This window comes from Condylura cristata, unplaced genomic scaffold (assembly GCF_000260355.1).
Source record: "Condylura cristata isolate star-nosed mole 26May11 unplaced genomic scaffold, ConCri1.0 scaffold00015, whole genome shotgun sequence".
NCBI classification, from domain to species: Eukaryota; Metazoa; Chordata; class Mammalia; order Eulipotyphla; family Talpidae; genus Condylura; species Condylura cristata.
In genome coordinates, this window is record NW_004567116.1 from 18,807,792 (window position 1) to 18,832,456 (window position 24,665).

The following is a 24,665-nucleotide window of genomic DNA, read 5'->3' on the forward strand; positions in this document are numbered from 1 at the left end:
TCCTTTATGCTTCTGCTATGAGTGAAATGATCCAGTATTTTTCTTTTTCTTTCTGGCTTATTTCACTAAGCGTGATCTTTTCCAACTCCATCCATGTTGCTGCAAAGGCATGTGTTTATCTTTTTTGATTGCTGAGTAATATTCCATTGTGCATATGTACCACATCTTTTTAATACAGTCGTCTACTTTTGGGTATTTGGGTTGGTTCCATCCATATCTTTCCTATTATAAATAAAGCAGCAATAAACATGGGGATGCAGGTGTTTTTTGAATCTTGTTTTTGTATCTTTTGGGTAGATACCTAGGAGTGGGATTGCTGGGTCATATGGAAGCTCCATTTTTAGAGTTTGGGTTTCTCAAAATGTTTACAATAAATCTTCCATATGTTCCAGCAGTTCCATCCATAGGTATCTATCCAAAGAATGTAAAAACATGAAATTGAAGTGATATATACATGCCTATATTCATTGTAGTACTATTTACAATAGTGAAGCTATGGAAACAACATCTGTGACTAAGCACAGATAAGTGGATTAAGCAGAAATAGTATATATATGGAAAGAAATATTATACAGCTATTAAAAGTCACAAACTCTTGTCGTTTTCAACAACATTGTTGAAAATGGAAAGGACTATATTAAGAGAAGTAAATCAGATGGAGAAAGACAAATAAATGCCAACTAGTTTGACTCATATGGAATACAGAGAAACAAAAGAAAGCATCAGACAAAACCAAATCAAAAATAAGCCCTAGAAATCTTATTATAGACTTGAGGCTACCAGAGGAGGGAGAGGAAAGTTAGAGAACAAATGAGAACAAATGAGGAGAGTGTCCGATGAATAATGGTGGAAGACAATAATGGTGGGTTTAACATGATAACATACATCTGAAGAGGGTGATCCTCTACCTCTGAATCAGTAGAGTTGTAAGGCAATTGTCTCTTAACAAAAAGCAAACAAACAGCAGAGAGAATATAAAGCAAAAACATTAACAGGCCCTAATCCACTTAGCTGGGCTTGGTCACCTCATTTGTTTCCATAGCTTCACTATTGTAAGTAGTACTGCAATGAATATAGAAGTGAATATATCACTTCAATTTCCTGTTTTTACATTCTTTGATAGTTCTCTAGGGATAGAACTGCTGGAACATGTGGAAGATTTATTTTAAATATTTTAAGAAACCTCCATACTATTTTTAATAGGGACTAGACCAGTCTCCATTCCCATCAACAGTGTATACAAGGTCTGTCAGTTTCATCTTTTAAAATCTTAGAAATTCATACACTTCCTACACTTACACCACTACATCCGAGTCCAAGCTATTCAATATGGTTGGCCACACGAGGTATCAACAGTAAGGCATAAAGGGTATTGAAGTTTCTGGTTTGCACATCTGGATAGATGTGGGTGTCATTTCCTAAGGCACAGAACACAGGATGAAAACTAGGAGTGAGCAGCTTTGCATCTGATTTTGAGGGATGTTGATCTCTTTAAAGGGAGATACTGGGCCCTCCCTGGTGGCGCAGCGGGTTGGAGCACAGCACTGAGAAGCTGAAGCTACTTCCACATGAGTTCGATTCCCACCTGTCCCGGAGGTGACCACATGGCGAGGCAGACCTCTCCTGACCCTCCCGCTGCTCCCCTCAGCAGTGTACTTCGTTGATCTGCCTGTTCTGCTCCCCACTCTGTCTCTGGTGAAGCCTCTCACCGCCCCTGAGCCTCTGGCCTGTACCCCAGTTCTGTATGTACAAATAAAATAAATCTTTAAAAAAAAAAAAAGGAGATGCTGAATGGGAATTATACAGTTTGGAACTCAGGATTTAACTTTTAGAGAGGAAAATACATGATCATGTTGGTGTGTCAGTAGGAAAAATCTAGAAGTTGTAGTTGGATACACAGAAGAAAGTAAATGATAGCAATAGGTACAGTTTTAAAAACTGAGAACCTAATAAAGATAGGTGGAATATTGGCCTTGCATAGGCTTAAGTCTTCCTGTGATATAATGAGGATAATGAGAGGATCGGTTTAACAGTAGGTGACCTTTTACCTTGGGCAACAGGAATAGAGATGGTTTGAAATGTTCATTGAGGCAAGGGGGAGAGAAATTTGAGCAAAGAAAAGACAGAACAGCTGAGCAGTGTTGAGACACCATGGATTTTTGGATCTATGAAGAATAGTAATGCTGATGTGTTCATTTGTGTGCTTTCTTTAGGCGCTCCAGACTTTCCTGGTGTATGATCACCAAGAAAGTATATAAAAATATGGACATAGGGGGTTGATCACAGCTATGATATTTTGTGGAAAATACTATCCATGAATGAGGAAGAATAATTAGAGTGAGAGAAGATGATGCACTTTTAAAAGTTCATATCCTCAGGGGGCAGGGTTTGTCTGTTTTGTTTGTTCAATAAGCTCTCCTCGACTTTTGCTGTCATGGGATAGTAGCCATAAAAAGTATGTAAGTGAACAATGTGGATGTTTTCCAAGAATACTTGACTTATCTGTGGACACTGAAACTTGAATTTTATGTGCCTTTAAAGTATCTCAAAATAGCCTTCTTTTTATTTACTATTTAACACTGAAAAATGTATACGTTGTTTTTAGAAATAGGCTGTGACTAGAATTGGTCCACAGGGTATAATTTCTTGGCCCCTGCTACAGAGAATGTAAGAAGAGGTATAAATCAGGACTTACACTTCTGAGGCTTAACTTATAAAAACATGTTGAAATGTATCAAGGATCGCTGTATTTGAGGAGGCTGGACATTGTTGGGTCTAAAAGTTGTTGACTACACTCATTTGATCTGGGGTGATGGAGAGATAAATAGAGTCTCTTACTTGGATTCAGGTAGCAGCAAATCAAACCCAGAGATTGTAGAGTATATAACTAACCACCTCTGTGGTGGGTGTTCAAGAAGCTGTGAAAATCTAGCAGATGCGCCTGAGAGTAGTAATGATTCCCAAATTTTAAATAAGTAGATTGTATTGAAAAGAGTGTGGAAACTTTATTCCCAGATATTTGTCAAAAAGAATCTGTCTTTGTACAGTGCTTTTAAATTTCAGTATCAGTATCTTACAAACTTAGTGGTAAGAAATTAATGAAACATGAATTTGTAACAGTAATATTTTAACAAGCTTAACAGGTACAGATCAGTTGAAATGTATTCTAATTAACCTTGATAACAGCAAGGTGACACTGTTATATATTTTTCAATTGTGAATTATAAGAATGACCTTACAGGTAGAAGATTCTTTTCAGGGCTCTTGACAGAAGTTTATATTGATACTATTTTATATCACTGATAATTTACTCTGAAAAAATGATTACTAAAGGCTGGCATTGCGTAAACACTGTAAGGACCTTTCATCCTTAAAGTGGGAAAGAATGATAGTGTTGCCGATGCATTATTATTTTCTAGTATCTGCTTTTCTAATACCCGTTTTTAAACTCATTTAACTCATAAAACCTGGCTTATGGAACATTTTCACTAATGTTCTAGCTCAATAAAAAGAGAAACATTTGAGTTAGAAGGCCATGTGATTTTATTTGATGATTTTTTAAGATTAAAAGGTAGCAATACTTAAGATAATTTTAAGGAATCATTGAAATTTTAGTGAAATAAGTAGAACCATCTTTTAATCATATTTTTCTTAGCTTGATTGGTGGATTATAGTCTTTAATGACATTTAGATATTTGAACTTTTATTAATAACTTGCGAGTATAATTTGTACAAGGGGCATAGTACACTTTTAATAATACATTATAATATTAACCAGTTGAAAACTGAACATAAAGAATGGAAAGATAAAAGAATAGGAGGACCCTAAGTTGGAGGCCACGTCTTTTGATAGCAGATGGGACCACTTGTAGCTTCTTAATACTGGCCAAAGATTACGGACTGAGAAATAGTGTGTATTTTATTCAATAAGGGTGATAGTGTTGGTGAGAAAGGCATATTCTTTGTGCATGGAAAAAAGTGACCAATAGGTGACAGAGTGGGGGCAGATTTGCTAGTTGGTGGCCAATTGTGTTAATTTCTTAAAGTATTAAAAAGAAAACCAACATTGATCCTATGCCAGTCAGTCAATTAAGTTTCACTTTCCCTTTTTGTTTGAAGCTATAGGCAGTCTAGTGTCTTTGCTGATAGTTATTCTCTTGTATTTTCAATATTGCTTTTCAAGCATCTTCAGGAAGGGTTTCAGTTCATGGGATAAGGATGCTAGGCCAATTTGTGTCTTGTAGTCACTTAAGAAATTGGGCCAAGGATATGAAAGGGAAGGCAAGAGGAGTAATGTCTAGATAGTCACCAAAGTTAGTAACTTATTTGGGTGATAAGGATGAACCCCTGTTAAGAGATTGGAAAAAGGAAGAAACAGTGATACAGTGGGCTGTTCCAAGGAATTGAATTCCTGCATTGATTCATGCAAAGTAGGCAGATTAGAGCTCACTGGATTTGCTCCACATCACATTGTTAAGTCATTTGTGGAGTAGATTGCAATACATTATTATTTGTATCTTTAAGTAGGCATAGGTTTAGAACTTCTGATATAATTCAGGAAAAGTCAATTTATTAAGTTAAATTTGAAAGCTAAATATTTTTTAAAGATTTATTTATGCACACAAGGACTGGGGTACAGGCCAGAGGTGTGTGTGTGTGTGGGTGTGTGACGGGATTCACCAGAGACAGAGTGGGTTGCAGAACAGTCAGAGGTACTGAAATACACTGCTAAGGTGAGCAGCAGGTGGGTCAGGAGAGGTCTGCCACACCATATAGGTCAGTTCCCTGGCCCGGCATCAAACTCCTGCTGCAGTAGCTGCGGAGAATCTCATAGTGCTGGTTTTAATCCACTGTACCACCAGGTCTGTCCTCGAAAGCTAAATATTTTTTTAAATGCAAAACATAATTTGATATAGCAACTAGATAAAACAAATCATCTATAATGAAAATTGTTCTTCAGATTGAAAGTATAACTGTCTTTATATACATAATAAGTTATTTAAATATGTCCATTGTCAGAAAGAAAATTAGTTCATTGAGCTAGAATTAGGATTATCAACTCTAATTTTCAAGTAGGGATAAAAGTGGGCAGAAATTTAGAAAATGTGGTAAACCAATTGAACTATTATTTTTTTCACTAGTTACTCATAAATGAGCATTGCTTTTCAGTAGTTTTGTTGTGAAGTAAGAGTTTATTATTGCTATGAATAGTAAAAATGGAAGAGTACTTTTGATTTGGATTTGGAATATATTTTGTATTTTTAGATAAATATGATAACATTCATGTTTTGGAAACTACTTCTGAATTCTTTTTTTTTTTTTTTTAAGATTTATTTATTTGTACATACAGAACTGGGGTACAGGCCAGAGGCTCAGGGGCGGTGAGAGGCTTCACCAGAGACAGAGTGGGGAGCCGAACAGGCAGATTGACGAAGTACATTGCTGAGGGGAGCAGAGGGCTGGTCAGGAGAGGTCTGCCTCGCCATATGGTCACCTCCGGGGCAGGCGGGAATCGAACTCATGTGGAGGTAGCTTCAGCTTCTCAGTGCTGTGCTCCAACCCGCTGCGCCACCAGGGAGGGCCTACTTCTGAATTCTTAATGAATCCTGCCTCAGGGCATCTGAAATTCCTTGATTCTTCTCTATTAATTTTTATTTTCTTTACCTCATTAGTAGAACTTTAACTGATAAATGTTTAAGTCTTTCCTGCCTAATGTTGATGAAGTGACTGTTACAAGAGCTGTATCAGGAACAGGTTAGGACATCAAAATATTAAGAGCTTTAGCATATTAAAACCATTAAAAGTAAAGTCTTTGTGACTTATGCTAGTAGAAAACCTTGAAATGTGGTTTATCAGGTCCATTTTTTAGTATCCAAATATTATGTTATCAAGGTGAATTGTATATCATTCAAATCAAAGACTATAATTTATTTTAGGGCTCTTGGAAATAACTTCAAAATTTTTTATTTTAAATTTACAGAAAGTACCTTATATTCTAAATTACAAAGTATTATCTTTCCCTTGTATAATAAATGGGAAATATAGAAAATAGTAAGAATGAGATAAAAATCTACCCAACTCCAGCCATTTATTAAATAATAGGTAATACCTTTTAAACATGTTGAAGCTTCTCTTTTTTTTAACTGACTTTTTTTTTTTAAGATTTATTTATTATTTATGCATACAGAACTGGGATACAGGCCAGAGGTGCAGGGGAGTGAGAGGATCCTCTAGAGACAGAGTGGAGAGCCGAACAGGCTGGCTGACGAAGTACACTACTGAGGGGAGTGGTGGACGGGTCTGGGGAGGCCTGCCACAGACATGTGGATCACCTCTGGGGCAGGATGGAACTCATGCTGAAGTGGCTTTAGCTTCTTAGTGCTGTGCTTTAACACACTACCCCCAGGGAGGGCGCTTGCAGCTTCTTTTTAAAAATTATGTGTGCACATGCTTTTAAAATGTAATTGGAATCTAACAATTTTCGCAACCCTTTTTCTATTTCAGATATTAGAAACATTTTCACTCATCAAATTTTATTTTACAATATAACTTTTAATAGCCAGGTAGTATAAAAAGGACTTTCTTTCTATTCAATTTAAATGTATATTCAATTTAACCAGAACTTATGGTAATAAATTATAGGGCTTTTTTTTTTGTTTTTTTTTTCTGTCAAGGTTTTAGATACTTGCACGATGAAAATGAATCTAAATTCTCCAGCCAGATATCTTTATGATTTGTATGGCAGAGAAATTAAAGATGTTTCAAAAGGTAAGTGGCAAAGATTACATAAACTATATTATATTTCAAATGACATTTATATTTTTTACTTTACTATTGAAAGGGAAACAGATTTAATAAGGCAATTTAATTACAAATTGGCATCCCTTTACAAAGGTAACTCATGAAACATTAAGTTTTTAGTAATCTCTTATTTCAGCACTTTATTTCATTTGGCTGTGTAACAAGCAAAATATCTTAGATTGGGTAGCTTAAAACACAAACATTTATTTTCTCATATTTATGGAAGCTGGTAAGTACAAGATCAAAACACCATCAGATTCAATGTCTGGTGATTCATAGAGTCTATCTTCTCACTGTGTCCTTATCTGGTGGGATGAACAATGGAGCTCTCTCAGTCTTTTCCTAAGGATAGTAATTCCAAGATGAATGCTGTACCCTGATGATCAAATCACCTTCAAATACCATTACATTAGGAGTTAGGTTTCAGCATATACATTTTAGGGAGACTCAAATGTTCAGTGTATTGGTAGCATAGGTTTAGATTTCTAAAGCAATGATGAATAGTATGACCTTGGTAGGCCATAACTTAATAAACAGAAGTCAATGATTAAAATTCATGTTTAATAGATAATTTCTGTGGTGTATAGTTTTCAAAGATGAAAAACGAGAGATTGTACTACTGTATGTGCAAATAGATTTTTAGTAAGTTTTGGTTAACTTCTAAAGGTTTTTGAAAAGTTAAAAAATGTACCTTAAGACAATTTTTATTGTATGTCCTTTTTAAAATTTGAAATATTCATCTTTGGCTCCAAGGTCTTGTCTCTTAAAGCAAACATTCTATGAATTTCACATTTATGCTACTATTAAATTATTGCTGGAGCAATTAATGAATGCTCATTTTACTTTTTATTTACATTAGCATTTTATTTACATTTTATAACTTTAGTAGTGCTATTATTAACACTATTTAACATGCTACAGGTGTGGTCCTATTACTTCATCTAAAACTTAACTCCATATGCCTGAAGAGATTCAAAATATAAAATGGTTCCTTTATACTTGAATACTTTATACTTTATACTTGAATACTTTTAACTTCAAGGCTAGGTCTAGACAACCTTAAATTATTTTAGCATATGTTTATACTGGCTACTCCCATTTGAGTCCAACATTCTTGTACTATACCAAAGCAAACTGCCTTCTTGTTTATCATCCTTAATTCTTATTGAGTGTTCATTGTGATATTTTGATACTTACTATCTATAACTATTAAATGTTTTTGCTAAGGAGTTTTTGGTATGTGTTTAGAAAATAAAACATTTTCTTGGTTATTTTTAATGTTTATATGAAATACAGTTATTTTTCACTTAGTAGGAGTTTTCAACTGAAAATTTCAGAGCTTTTGTAGATACTCACTTACCTATTATACAGAAGCATTAAAATTATGTGTAATTATTTGTATTACACATATAAAACTATTAATCCAAATTAGTTTTGAGTAAGTTGGTGTTAGAACTATAGAGAACCCTGGTTAGTGAAAGATTTACATTTAGAAAGTTGATTTCCCCCCACCTCACCTCCAAATGTGCAATAAGAGAATTACTCATCAAAACAAAAATTTTCAACTCTGAGGCGTGTTACTTCATGGATGCTGGAGGCATTCAGCTTCATGCCTCGTGTTTCACGTGTCCCAGAAGTGAGGTATTATCACATTTTACTGAATGCCTTACCTTGTGTTTTTTCATACTTGTAAAAGCTTATGCCAACTGAAATTAGCCTATGTAGCTACTAACATGTGGAACTATAACAAGTTCACTAGACTTAAAATACTTTAAGTAGCTAATCCTATTGGAGGAACTTCCAGTTTGTAGCATTCTAGTCACTTAACATTAGTATTTTGCATTTCTCTTTTCTTCCTTAGTATGTTTTTGGGCACCAAATGGGGTCACTAAAATTTTATGGTCTGTGTCTTTCTAAAATTCAACTTGGGGAAAGGTTAAGAGTTATATAAACATTATCTTTTAATTTTAATAAATCAGCGCTAATATTTTGAGTTGATATGTGCCCTTTTTTTTTTTTCGCTTACATGGTTTGTAGGTTTGTATGGGAAAAGGAAAGTTATTTAATAATGGCTACTCTTAACATCTTAGTAGTTTTTCATTTACAAGCACAGATTAGAAGTGCAATGATACCATAGACTAAGAATAATTGATACAAAAAATTCCTCTATTGATAGCTTCTTTTTTTGGAATCAGTTATGCTTTCAATTTTCTCTTGTGCTATGAGAGATAAACACATTTGATATGATGTTAAACTACTTTTACTTTGTCAAGACTGTTAAGAACTTTAAGAAACCCATAGAATTTGCAAATCCTTGTGCTTTTAGGTTTCTAAACCACAGAAGATTTTAACAAAGAAATTTATATTGCCATATGTAAAACAATTTACTAGTTATGGTTCCTGTGTGATCTATTTTTTTTTCTAAAGTAGAACCGCCCATTATGTAAACATTCCATGTCCCTTTAAATGGTCAACATATTTCTAAGGCATTTCTGCTAGAACATAACGTTTAAAAAAATGCATTTGTCAAAATCATGGGTCAGAATTTTAAGACTATGGCAAATAAGGTTGAAGAAGGTCATTAAAATGCCATACATCTTTTTTTTTTTTAAAAAAAAAGATTTATTTATTTGTGCATACAGAACTGTGGTACAGGCCAGAGGCTCAGGGGCGGCGAGACGTTTCACCAGAGACAGAGTGGGGAGCAGAACAGGCAAATGGACGAAGCACACTGCTGAGGGGAGCAGCGGGCGGATCGGGAGAGGTCTGCCTCGCCATGTGGTCACCTCTGGGGCAGGCGGGAATCGAACTCATGAGGAAGTAGCCTTAGCTTCTTAGTGCTGTGCTTTAACTCGCTGCACCACCAGGGAGGGCCAAAATGCCATACATCTTTAAAATCAGAATACTTAAAATAAAAATGGTTAACTTAGATAATGTAAACTCCCTTCTCAGAGTGCTGCTTCAGAGAAGCAGAGTATTAGTGAAGATGGAAATCAATCTGTGATTGGAGCAAGTGAGACTTCCTTTCAGGAAGGCACAAGAGGAAGTGAACCTGACATACAAGACAGGGGGTGCCCCTTCCTGAGGAGGTACCCCATTGCAGCAGCCATGCAGCAGTCTTTTTTTTCTTTCCTGATGAGGGATAGAATTCTACTCTTAATCTATTGAATTACCTTGCCTATATAAAAAACCTCATACTCATCAACCAGGTTATGTAAGTATAACCATATTATACTTACATCATTCCCTGATTTTCCAGTCATAGAAAACTATTTGATACTACAGTAGCATGTAACAGTGGCAGGATATCATTTAGTTTCAGTTTTTGATAGAGTTGTTTATTAACACTCATCCCCTTAATGTTCCGCCAGGTTTTGTGTTCTGTCAATTTCTTTGGCTTAATAATTATATATGGTAAATCAGTAGAGATACTCCTTCTTCATCCTGCCAACTCTCCTCCTCCCCTTCCCCACCTTGAGGAAGATCTTCAGTTTCAGTACCTTTAGGAGACTACTGTTCCATTAACTAAACCTAACTCTTTTGTGAATCCTTCTACACCATTACGGACAGTGTAAAATTTATCCCAAGATTCTGAAATGAGTTAAGATGCTACTTTAATGAAATTGATGACATGATCATGCTATGGAACACTGAGTGTTCATTTTCTATCCCAAATTGTGCCAAGCAACACTGCCAAAATTGCAGTCTGACAAGTTCTTTAGAGATTTTGCCAGGAGATCAAAAGATAAGATTAACAGATTTCAAACACAAAACTCCAATATCATATAGATATCCCAAATTTGAATTTGAATATTAACTCTTCCCATTTTCAAATGTTTTTGTGTGTGGAGAAATTAAATTCAAAAAATAAAATCTCAAAGAAATATAAACTCAAATTAGTTCCACATAGAAATGAGCTCTGAAATTATATAATCTTACTTTTGTGAGTTAAAATCTGATAAAGGTTAGGATTCCTCCTACTAAAATTTACAAAAATTATACAGTTTTTCCTAATTTTCTATGTTTCCCCATGTTAGCCAGATCACTCTGTATTGTTGGTTTGAGCTGAAGTTCTTCCAGCAGTTACTTTCTGAGTTTCTAGTGTGGGAGTCTTCTCTCAGGATCTCACACACTGAATTGGGTCTACCTCGGTTTTCTCATGTGTCCTAATTCCAACTGAACCAAAAGATGATCACAGTCCCCCACCCAGCACATTCAGAATGGAAGTCCATCTCTAGGCTGTAGGTTAGCTATTCAAGTAAAACAGTGATTTTAGGACACTTTTTTTGCCTTAATCAAGGTCCATGTGACTATTGCCCAAGATAAAGTAAAGGGAAGCAGAGAGGAGAAAACAGTCTTCATGTCAGTTTTTCCAGGATAACAGTCATTGTGTGCTATCTAAACCTGTGCAGTAACTTGTTGGGAAGCAATTTTCCCTCAAGGCATTAAATATTTGTAATAATTTGAGGATAAAAAATTGACAGGCACACCCTGTCACCTCTTTCAAAGAGACTTGGTTGGTTAGTTAAGTTCTCTAATTTCCGAGTCAGATTAAAATTCCAGTTATGCCAGTTATCATCTGACCTTGGATAGGTAGATTACTTAGTTTCTCTGAGGGTTAGTTTCCTCATCTATAAAATAGCGTTCCATTGGTAGTAGCTTAGTCATAAAGTTTTATTTGAGGTTTATCCCTACAATCTTATTGTTCTTTTCCAAGTCCTATGTTATACTTACCTAGGTTGTTCACTGTTGTAAGGGTTAGGTGAACTATGTGTTAATTTCTTAGAATAAGTGCCCCATACTTAGTAAGCATTATATCATTTTATTGCTGTTATCATCATGCTGAGTACTGAGAGTATTGCATTCTTGCAGTGTTCGGAAAGTTCCATTGGTAGTAGCTTAGTCAGAAAGATTTATTTGAGGTTTATCCCTAAACCTTATTGTTCTTTTCCAAGTCTTATCTTTCTGGATCCCCTGTGGAACTTAGGGTAGACCCTGCCTGATGGGTTAGGTCCTACCTTATCTCTGGAGTACTTTCAGTCATGGGTCACAATGGCTGCTATGATGACTTCTTGACTATGGATTTGTGGGAGCCAATTCCATGTGGACAGCTTCCCTCTTCCTGCTCCCTCAGTTCCAATGAGAGAATAATTTTTGGTGACTTTATGAGTTGAAATAGCTGTTCATGTTTCTGAGACATATACTTGTGTGCACATTAGGGACCAACTATTACTCCTCAATTACATGGTTTTTCCTTAGGTTTTGAAGTTGAGCTAATGTTTCTGTCCTTTTTTTCTGCACTGGTTAAGATTTGTCTCTACTGTGTGCCTGTTCCCTTCAGAAAAGGTCCACTCTTTAGTATGTTTGGGGATGCATTGTTTGCTCCTGTTTCTTTCTATTTTTTATTTCCTTTTACCTTCTCTTTGCTTTCTGGTCCATACTTGTGTTTTTCTAATATATTGCTTTAGCTATTTTTCTTACAGGGTCTCTCATAGTGAGAGAGATGAAGTCAATATGTTCCAAGCTAGTCAATAGCATCCTTTGTTGAGACCAGTCTTATCCATTTTCACCTCCCTGAGTTAAATAATCCTATCCAGGATGTACTTTTCCCACAGTCTGACATCTAATTTTGCTGTGGACTCCTTGATCTATTACTGTTCTGCCTGGATCCCTTGCAATAAAATTTCTGTTGCTATTGCCTTTTCTTTATCTTAAGCCCAATATTTTGGAGTTCACTAGATATATTTTTGAGTATTTTATGCTTAGTTTTTGGTATTCTCCAATTTGTTCAGAGTTCATGGGTATTCTTTATATAACTATACCAAGCACAAAAGAGATTTTCCACCTGTTCTATTAACATAAATGTCATCTCTTTACAGTATTTGGGATCTGTTCTGAGTTTGCTTTCTGAGATCTCACATTTATTTCTCTATTAGTTTTACTGCCCCCTAGTTACTATTTCTCACTTTGTAGTAATTACATTATTTTCCTTTTTAAAGTTAGATGGAGATGTACTTCCTGAGGCCTCAAATCTGGTCTTGCTGATTTCAACTTCTTTTTCATACCTTTTACATGTGGGTGCTCAGATCATGTTTACCTTTATGTCAAAAGGAGGTCTCTTTTTTCCTCTTGTTAATTTTTTGTTGTTGTTATTGTTGTATTTCATACATATACTCCTACATTGTGACCATAAGATTGAAGCCCATTTTAAAACCATTTTACTTTCTCTTTGATATTATTAGCAAAACTGATTCCTAGGTTTGTAATAGTTTCTATGAGTTGTTTCCCTACCTTGACTGAAGAGATAGAATGTTCCTTTTTATAATAAATCTCCCACTTACCTATAAATGAAACTATGGTTTTGGTTACTGAAATTTAGAACTATGGTCAAAATTTACACAATAAATTTAGAAACAAATTGGATACTGTAAAAACTTTGGACAAGTCATATGAATTGCTTTAGTGTAGATTTTTATGACCTTAAATTTGTCAGTGAATTCTTACATATGACACTGAAAGTCTGAACAATGACAGAAAAGATTATGTAAACTGGACTCTGTTAGTAAAAAAAAAAATGTGTTAAAGCACATTGTCAAAAAGATAATGCAAACATCCTAAAAAACAGTAGAAAGCATTTGCAAATTATTTATTTGATACTGGTTTAATATCCAGAATATATAAAAAATTCTTATACTTAAAAACAAAAAGATAAATAGCATAATTTAAAAAATTGGATGAAGGACTTGAGTAGACATTGCTTCAGAGAAGATTTGTATGATCAAAAGGTACATGAAAAAATGCTCAACATCATTTGTCATTAGGGAAATGAAAATCAAAGCCATGTTGAAGTACCACTTCATACACAGTAGGATGACAGTACAATAAAAACCAAAGAAACACATAGCCAAAAATGGGGAAAAAATGGTGTTGAACTTAGAACACTTGGGTGATGCTTATGGGAATGTAAAATGGCAGAGTCACTTTGAAAAACAATTTGGTGGTTCCAAATCGTTTTTTTCTAAAAAAGAAAAGGAAAGAATTATCATATGCCTATACAGTTCTAGTCCTAGGAATATACTACAAAAGAAGCGAAAATAGATAATCAAATAAGAACATGTACATTTGTATTTATAATAGTATTAGAGATAATAGCCAGCAGATGGACAGCAAATGTTCATGAAAGGTTGATTGTAGAAACATTGTATCATATACAGATAATGGGCTATTATTTCACTATGACAAGAAATGAAGTACTGATAAATACTACAAGGTAGAGGAATAATGAAAACTTCTGTGAACTTAAAAGATAAAATAGGTGCCTGTGATTACCTTTATTGAAATATCCAGAATTGATAAATCCATAGAGACAGCATATAGACTGTTAGTTTGCCAGGACCTCGCTAGATAGAACAATGGAAGCAAAATACATAATTTGCAAGAGCGTTTACTTTGGAATGATTGAAATATTCTGTAAAATATAGAAATGGTCTTTGTATGTTTTGAATGCACTAAATTCCACTATTTTGTTGAAGTTTAAATGGTTGGTTTTATGTTCTATGAATTTATCCTGAATAAATTATTAAAAAGGAGAAAACTTTCACCCCAGTTGTTTAATCTAGGACACTTGATATCCAGCTCATTCCCAAACAAGCAGGCACAGCCAAGAGCAGCACAACCATCCAACTAATTTTCAGATTCTAATGCTAAATTAATGCTTATTATGTTATGCTTGTGAGTGGTGCTGAAGTGGTTTGTAGCACAGGGTTACTGTGGCAACTGATAATAAATAAAATAGTTTATTCATAGTTCATAAATCTTATATCTTTATTCAATCAATAGCCAAATTCTCTTCCTCAAAGTTAATTCTTTATGTTGCTGAAGAGTAAAATCTTTTTTTCTAAAGTCTTCACATGTCCTGACGTTCAAGAACCTTCATTATGCGATCTTGTCCTGCCCATCCTTTATAATTACCCACATCGCTCAACTCCCCAACATGTAGTCTGTCATAGTCAGGTCGATTACTTCATTATAGATAGGTAGTAGCTGGAGCAGTGCCCAATTTCCTTCTCTTTGCTCATGCTATTTTATACCCACTCAATAATCTTTTCACTTTTCTCCATCGTGAACTCTTGTGACTTACATACAAGGATGAATTCTTGACTCATTCCACATGTCATTGTGGGGGTGACAGCACCTGTACTAGTTTATGTCATATGTTATCTCCCTGATTCAGCAGTGTGTGCTTCATAATCCTTCCACTAGGAAGGGTGTTGAAATCATGAGGTTAAATTTAAGTTGACATTAAACAAGGTGGGAAGTATTATTTTCCTTTAGGGGAGGACAACAAATATTGTGGATGATAATTGGATATATTATCTGTAACCCAAAATCTATGTTAGTTATGAATAGCTATATAATAAATTACCCCAAAACTTAACTACTTAAAGAAATAGACATGTATTGTTTTACAATTTTTGTGAATCAGGAATTCAGACATCATTTACCTGGGCCCTCTGATTCTGAATCTCTTACAAAATTTCAGTCATGGTGTCAGCTTGCAAAATTTCACTGTATTACTTAAATCCCACTTTATTTTATTAATGCTCCCTTTTCATAACTTTAGACACCATATATTTATGCTGTATCATAGCATTTGTTTATATAGTGTCTCCATCTTATGTATGGAATTTATCTATCTAAAGAGATTTTGTTATTATCCTTAAAAAAATTCCAAAAATCTCTTTGATATCTACCATGGAACTAGATATATAGTAGATCCTCAAAACATTAATATTAAAATAAACAATTGTTAAGCATACCCTTTGTGTTACATTATTTGAAGCATGGTAATTGATGATAAATACTTTTTAAATGAATGAATTAAAATTTTAAAATATTTATTAAATTAAATTTTCTATTACTCACAATTAGCTAATTTTGGGAGCAGTTCTCACTAACATTAGTGATTCACCAGCCACTTGGTTGTAGTAGTATTTTGCCATATACCACAGAACTTTAAAAGCTTAAAAATGCTCCTTTACTATATGGGTAGTGTAATATTAAAACAAAAATTGAGAACTTAATATTTATCTACTTCAGAATAGTGCTGTCAGTTACTTTGGATTTCAGTCAGCAAGGTTTTTGGTAATTGTCAAAATTTCCCTTTCTCATGAGTCCCGGCTAATTCATCTTCAGCAAATATCCATTCTTCCACTGCTTGTTCCATTTATGACTGCTATAATTTCTTCCTTAGAACATCTGTTTCATAGATCATTGCAATCTAGTACTTCAAACATTTACCTTAGTTCTTGAATTTGCCTTCTGGAGTTATATAAGATCCTAGCCTGTAAATGCCTTTCAATTTTTTTTTTTAAGATTTATTTATTTATACATACATAACTGGGGTAAAGGCCAAAGGTGGGGTGGATGAGAGTATTTACCAGAAACAGAGTGGAGAGCATCACAGGCAGATCAACTGAAATACACTGCTGAGGGGAGCAGCCAGTGGGTCAGGAGAGATCTACCAGACCATGTGAGTCACCTCCGGGGCTAGGGGTCAAACTGACACTGAAGCGGTTCTACTGACTTTTCCATACTCCTAGAAGTCTATTATTCAAGAAGTTACAACTGCTAAATGAAGACAGTTTGTACTATTTGTTATAGAAAAAGTTTTCTTCTTCTTTTCTTTTTTTAACAAAATTGTCCCTGTAAAAGAACTTAATTCAGCCGAGATTGTAAAAATACTTAGTTATGAAAGATTTTGTTTTTGTGACAAACAGATAAATAAATATCAAAAGGAAACTTTCCTTTCTATGTTGAAATTGAGACATTTTATATTATCATGTTTAAGTATAAAATTATCCAATGTATATATTTTACATGCTAACTAAAATATTCAAATATAAGTACTATTTTGACATTAACTTGCATTCAAGGAGACCAATACAACTAGCTGAATCCTAGAGCTCTCTGATTTAGGCATATCTATGCTAGATATTATCATTATTCCTGCTTTTTTTAAAAAAAGAAACGAGAATTCAGTGACTTTTTGGATTTGTGTACGTTATGACTGTACAGTGGAACAGTGGAATTTGTGACATTTTGCTTTTGAATGTTGCTTACACATGTAAGTGCTTTGTACATGTGCTTTTGTTCCTAAGTTTTATTATGTTTTCTATTACATCTTTTCCTAGAGGGTCAAAAGTTAATTGGCACCTCATTTAACACCATTTGGATAAAGCTTTTCTGAATGGTAACAAAAATAAAAAATAATAATAATTGTCAATCATTACAGCAAGTAATTATATAATGACACTTCTAAAGGCCTTTACTTCTAATATTTTTGTTTATTTTTATTCCATGTTTCATGCAGTGTACTTTCCAAAACTAACTCTAGTGTACTACTTTAAATGTTTATATAGAGCTTTAAAGTTTTCAAAAGCAGGTCATGTATATTCAGGTATGTATTAGTACAGACCACTTTCACATAAAAACATACTATTTAATTAACTGTCAGCACTTCTTTAAAAAACCATAAAGTTGTACATATACCAATTCAGTTATTTTACATTATTTTAGGTGTTACAAGAAATTGAGTTCACAATATACTTGTATATTCAAAGGCATGCACTTTTTATTTTTTTATTTTGATTCAGGGGGAGGGCGAAACTCAGACAATGGGATCCTAGCTTATTTCTACTTGTATAAATCAAGTTATTTAAATAAATGAATTGTGTATGCTGACCTGTTCTATCAATGTGCTACTGGGGGTGTATGAAAAAAAGATGTGCATGGTGGTGGAAGTAGAAAGAGGCATAAAGCGTATTGGAAAACTACCAAATGTCCCCTGCAAATGGGCCCTATTCAGAATCAGTAAGCGTATGATGAGTGAAGTGGTTTTGAATATCGCCTTTAGATTCCATGCTGTTACAAGGCCAGCCCTGAACATGGCAACTCTTATTTCCACACACAGTACCTCTTCACTCTCAATTTAACCCCAAAATCTGATGAACCCATTACTCCATACTTGATTTCATGGAACAAGGAGTAGATATAGTTACAAATGATCAATCACAAGCCGTGAACCAAAGCAGCAAGGCATTAACAATTCACACCATTTCGGTCCACTTGCTCAAGCAGAAGATGTGCCAGCATATTTAATGCACAGCTACTTCGTTCAGTTTAAGAAAAGACATGACTCAGGCTGTGTTTTCAAAACGGAGAAGACTTTCTAAGATTTCTTATTTCCAAGCCTCCAATGTCAGCCTTCACCCACATGTCAGCAATTAAAATAACTAGGTGTGTATAAAGGTCAGAATGTCTAAATTAAATTTTACTCAGATACGAACAATATGACCTATGAAATTCTTTTCCCCAGATGCATCCCTGTTCTGTTTGATCCTATCATACAAATCAATGTTTCTTGCAGCAGTATTATAACACTGTAGACCCCACAGGCAACATGCCGTCAGTTTAATAGGATCAGTGAAAAACTAAAGTAGCTGAGAAAGATTGTTCTAAGTATAGCAATCATATGCTTGTCATTTTGTTCAGTGGAGGAAAAATCCAAATTTGGGTAGGCATCAGTATTTAAGAAAACAACTGCTAAATCTTTTCCCTTAAATACCTTAGGGACAATGAGATTTGACATACAGCGTATACACAGAAATACACAGTAGCTGTAAGTTTGATTTTGTTTGAATGAAAATATAGTGATATATATCAAGCAATGTAGGAGACAGTATGCTCTCCATCATTGCAATCTTTCCAACAGACCAGAGTTTTGAGTGGTGTCTGCTGGTTGCTCTGGGACTGGAGCGTTCCAGCTATTACCTAAAGCTGGATAAGGAACATTAGAATACACACATGCTTTGGCATTAGCTCAGATTCCCCCAGACATAGTTCATGGGTAGAGAAGCAGTCACATCTCAGTAACTTTTAAGAACTTCTAGAACCAACTCATTTTTTAAAAATTTGAATTAAATTGGTGGGAAATTCACAAATGTCCTGTGTATTTCTGAATGGTGTTCTGTTGACAATAACTGAATATTTTTGAGACTAAGATCTGAAATTTGCTGCCAAAGAGCACATAGAACTTTCCTTGTAGCTAGTATTGCTCGGGGTAGTATCCTGTTTTTCCCATAGTCTCATTCTGTATTCTGATTGAAATGTGAATATTAAAATATTATGTAAATTATGATTTTGAATATTCAGTTGGAATATTTTTAACTTCTAGTTGAAAAAACTTATTAAGACTTTTATTATTTCTGGGACTTTAAAAAATATATTAATAAACAAGATCTCTCTTTTAGCTTTCTACATTCTATTCAAATGCAGTAAGCTAAGCTTTTGCAGAGGGATATATATCCCCTTGGTACAGAACTTGACAAAACTTTCCAGCCTATATCTACCTAATAAGTACCATTAACTTGGTCATTTTTCATTAGAGAAACTTTTGGTTCCTTTTCAAAAATTGTCCTAGTACTTCCATCAAGAATCCAATTAAATTCAAGCTTCTTATCAGTGCTGAAGTGGTTTATTATAAAGTCTGCTTGAAAGCTGAACATTTTTTTTTATACATTGTGTTTAGTGCTCTTAAAGGGGTTATTTAGATTATTTAATATAGCTATATAAATAATAATAGCATCACTATTTAAAATAGATATTTTGATCTTACTCTAATATTAGTATTTTGATATTTTTGTTTTATTGTGTGCCTTGTTCCATGTAATATGATTTATGACAGGGTAGGAAAAGCTCATTAGAATTTTACAAGGCATTTGTAAATAGCCACATCTGACTTTCTCCTGACTGATTGATATTTCATTGCCAAATCATAATTTTTTTTTTATATTTAAATGTTTGGTTTTTAGAGTAATTTGATAGGAAATTAAAACAAAGCAATCTTATATACTCTAAATGTGCTTCAGTTTCTAGTATACTTATCAAATTTTCATTAAATTAGGAAGGTAGAGTTTCCAAGGGTTGCTTGTAGTTGGACTCATAGTTTTAAAACTTTAAGTACTGTACACACGATATCCAAGTACTATTTATTCCTCCATTAGATGTTTATTGAGGAGTGTTTTTACCAAACTAATAGATACCATGATCTCACACTCCGAAAGGTTTGGAATTTCCTGAAGGTTGGAAGTTGAGAGGAGGCGATAGGAACTAATAGAGATTAAAAATTATAAACAGGGCCCTCCCTGGTGGTGCAGTGGACTAAAGCACAGCACTAGAAACTAAAGCCACTTCAGCATGAGTTCAATCCCTGCCCTGGGAGTGACCCACATGGTGCGGAAGACCTCTCCTGTCTCGTCTGCTGCTCCCCTCAGCAGTGTACTTCATCAGTATGCCTGTTCTGCTCCCCACTCTGTCTCTGGTGAATCCTCTCACTGCCCTGCACCTGTACCTTAGTTCTGTATGCATAAGTAAAAAAAAAGAAAATCTTTAAAAAAATTATAAACAATGTTCTGGGAAGCATAGAGGATGAAATAACAAATACTATATAACTAACAGTATATTTTGCCACAGGAGGTCACATTTGAGTTTTGAAGGACAAAAATAACATATTAACAGGTGGCAAAAATAGGAAAGAAATGAAAGGGAAATGAAACAGTATGCATGAGAAAAGTATCTAGCCTTTGATAGTTACAAAATGAATTTAGCTACTACTTCTAATCACCTCTGTTTACCCATGATGCTTAGTATTAACTCTATCCTTTGAAGTCACTCCTTTAGGTCACAGATCTTTTTATTCAGCATCATAAGTCTTAATTCCAAACCCACTGGAAATATTGAATTAACTTCGAATTGCCTATAGTCATAACTAGAATGAACAAAACAGATAAAAAGCAATCATCCATGTAACTTTTCAGTGGTGGAAATTATCCCAGTGGAATGATCACATTTGACTGATCTATGCATATTGATATATTTAAGAAATGATTAATTTCCAAGTCATTTATCTAATAAAAATGTTGAGAACTTGCTTAATGAAAATGTTGAAGTTACAGAAAAGCAAAGTTCTTGTCACCATTGTGTAAGTAGGAAAGAGAGATAGCACACTTGTAATAAAGGCCTCAAACATAAGAGAATAAAATGCTGTGTTTAGCTATGAACACAGATATTAAAGGAACACGCAATAGTAGAAGCCACTAATTGTCATAAATGAGGTAGTTATTTCTGAGTAGCAGTTTAAAGGAGAAGATCATGGTTGGAAGGACAAACAAATAATATGCTGGAGTTAATTTATTTCCTGGCAAAGACATTTTATTTCCCGCCAGTGGCTATCTACTATGGTCTTTGCTATTTCATAGCAACATCTAAATTTATGCATTTTCTAAAGCTAAAAATCATCTATTGCCTGTTCTACATCATTGACCTTATTTCTTTCATATCTTTATGCTTTACTTCAGAATTGGACAAAAACAAAACTGCATAGCAAAGGGAAAATCTTTCTTATAGGTATTATGAATACCTATGAATAGCCACTAAAAATACTTAATTATTAATATTAATATTAAAAATCTACAGTTGGATTTGAAAAGTGAAGTGACTTATGTTTTCTAATAAATATTCTATTAAATTTCATAGCTATCATCTTTGACCAAGATTTCTTTTCTTTGGAGAGTTCTTTTATTCTGAGGGGTAAATTTTGTTTTTTCAGAATACTGGACTGACTTATACATCCTTTATACGTACTTAGGCATATCATTTTCTTATGTTTTCTGTACCTTCCTAGTTAGTGGAAACATTGTTTGTTCTTGGAGGGTGCTTTGTCTTCCTTTTCAAGAAGACCATCAAAGTTACTAGTTTGCAGCTTCCAAAAAGAAAAAGCCTTCTAATCCCCAGTTCAGAGGCTAACCTTTATTAGTGCTCTATTGGTTATAATGAGGACCCTGCTTCCAGCAGGGAGATTCTAGAATACTGAACAGATCATTCAACAAGTTCAGAGCAGAATCTGAAGTCCCTTCTAAAACCTGCCTGTGAATACTGCTTTCTTTGCTTTGCTATTTCTGGTTTCCATAGTATTCCTAATTACATAAATCATTTGGAGCATGGGAGCGACTTTCTATCCAGTGTCAATTCTAACTATGCTTAACATTTTAATATAGTTTGTATTTTTTTCCAAGCAGTGCTTTTTTCTTAAATTCTTTTGGAGGGTAAAAACTGAAGAAAAAAAAAAGTGGAGTTTTGTGTTAGAGGATCTATGAAATTCTTCTTTGGAGCCCCTTGCATTGACAAAGAATTCAACTTATTTTGTGAGAAGCACAGATGAATAAGGCTGAATGACTAGAAAATATTAAATCTAGAATTATCTACTTCTCTATTTAACTTGATTTGAAATGAACAATTATTTATATAGTCCTTCCATTGTTCAAAATTGTAGTAGGTTTAATGAGTGCCCCTATTAAAGTGTACAAATTAAATCTAATACATAATACTAGGTTAATGTTGTAGCAGCTAACTAAAGGCACTGCTGATTCTTAATCTATGTTTCTTTAAGCAATATTGTAATCCAGTTTGACTTACACTTTAGTTTTTATGTTAAATAGTTATAGTTCTGAAAATAAGTTTATTTTTCCTTTTTTATTTCTTTCATGACGTGATCATATATTTCAAAGTTAGTATTATGATAAAACTTAGAGAAGCAGTTGCATCAAGAATATAAAAATGATTTGATATCTGAATTTTAGGAATTATTTTTAGATTGGAAGAATGAATTTTATGCACACATCTCAATATGTCTAAATACTTATTGGGTAATAATTTCCTCTTTATTTATTGTAGTCTTAGAAAGTCTTACATTCTGTTTGACATCCTCCTTGGTGTTGAAAGTATTATAAGGGATTTTAATTGCACTTTGGTGGAGAGTTACAGAACTTAGCGCAATAAAATGCATAAACTTTTTTACTAAGAGCAAAATTCAGCAGAATACCATTAGCAATTTGCATAACTCAACCTCTCAGCAGCTTGACTGAATCTAATTGTAATTCAATTTCCACATTGCTACGCTAGGCCTCTCTGCATAAAATATGCAACATATAACATAACCAGTGGCACAGACCTATTTTCTTTGCTGGTGACCATTTAATTACTTTTTTTTGGTAGAAATATTTATCAGAATAAGGTAACCAAGCCCTGTAGTTATTTTAAATGTTTATGTTGGTCACATAAATACTTAAAGACTAAGTTAAAAAAAAGTGTGATGTCCTTCCATATTTTCTGAGTCCCTAAGATTTTTAAAAATAACTTTCTGGCATTTCAGAAAGCCATTGAATCTTGAAAAATATTAGCTGGCTGCCATGTTATTTGATTATTTTATACTAGAAAGATTTTATAAGCTAATCGTGTGAAAAATGTATAAACATGTCTGTCAAGTACACATGGATGTTACAGTGCAGGCCCACAAGTAAATATCTCCTATCTGTTTACAAATGCATACTGGAATAGCATGTCTGAATCTGCCACGCTTATATCCCAGTAAGTTAAAAACAAAAAAAAAAGTCTGATGAAATGCTTACTTAAGAATCTCTCCCTTATTTTTAAACAGCCTTGCCACACTATTTTATGGGTTACTTAAGCAGTGTCAATGAAAAGACTTGAATAGGATGTTTTCTAAAGGTATGGATTATATTTTATGAATAATTTCCAGATGTGATGTTTCAGGTATATAAACTCCTCAACGGGAAGCTATATACAGAAACAACATGGATCTTACAATTTTATCAGGACAATGCAAGTAGATTTCAGCAAGGTTGGTTCCAACTCATCTGTGATAAATGAGAAGATAAGGCAATCAGTGCACACCATGACACTCTGTGCAGCTAGTTAGGCACACTTCAGAACTATTCAGGTGTGCTCGCAAAGCTTATGAGTCTTGCATGGGGGGTGTCTCAATATAAATACATCCTTCATGGTGGCCACTAGTAATGCAGGATTTGCCTCTCTGAGACTTAACCCAGGTCAGATATAAATAATAGATGTTAAGAGTTAGCTCTAGTATTGGGGCTTATTCCAGGCAGTGCATTTTGGTTGGGTCAAAAGAATTTATTTTCCCTTATTTTCTCGCATAGTTCCTCTGCTCGAAAAATGCCTGCAAAATTCCATCACACCTTTGCGGGGACCAGTTTGGGTCTCTAAGGGAGAAGGTTTCAGCCCCTCAGGAGCTAAGGTGTACATCCAGGAAGTTCTTTTGGCCCTGTACCGACGATTAAAGTCTGCAAAAAAATATTATAAACAGGTGAGTCATCCCTCTTTAAAAACTGCTTTATTATATGTTTTAAAATGCACTTGGTTGTACATAGGCAATGATTGGCATCGTGTCATAAAAGATCTGTGACATGTGTTTTGTGAGCCCAGTTCCTGTTGGGGAGCCAAAATGTTGCTTCTGTAATCTCAAAGCCAACAATAATGGGGCTAATTGTATCTGTCTTTTGGTATGGGGTGTCATATGTCTCATCTTTTCTTGCTGCATACTGTGCAAAGTGAAGGCAACTCCTTCTGTGGAAATTCTATAGACAGTTATTTTAAATAAGAAAATGAATAGCTCCTAAAATATTTGAAATGTTCAGCGCCCCCCCCCCTTTTTTTTTAGCATGAAATCAGATTTGATATTGTAGAAGTTAAACTAAAATATAACTAGTCATATTTTGGGAATTGAAATTGTGAATTAAATTCATATCCAGAGAAACTCATTTTATTTATGCTTATTTTGTTTCCAAAACCTGAAAGTGTAGAAACAGAATTAATGTATTTGATTGTTTTAAACTAGATTTTGTTCTTTAATTTCTGATTATTTGTTCCATATTGTGAGTATAAGTATACATGTGTTTATATTTAGACTTTGATATTTTTATAAC

The 24,665-nt window shown here is 34.1% G+C and overlaps 1 protein-coding gene across 1 annotated transcript in view; it reads left to right on the top strand.

The window, feature by feature from the left end:
• Positions 1–24,665, top strand: part of DCDC1 (doublecortin domain containing 1) — a 161,582-nt gene that overhangs the window by 40,599 nt on the left and 96,318 nt on the right. The window contains exons 6-7 of the mRNA XM_012725188.1: positions 6,675–6,768; positions 23,880–24,046. Coding sequence (XP_012580642.1) covers positions 6,675–6,768; positions 23,880–24,046 — 261 coding nt within the window. The remainder of the gene's footprint in view (positions 1–6,674; positions 6,769–23,879; positions 24,047–24,665) is intronic.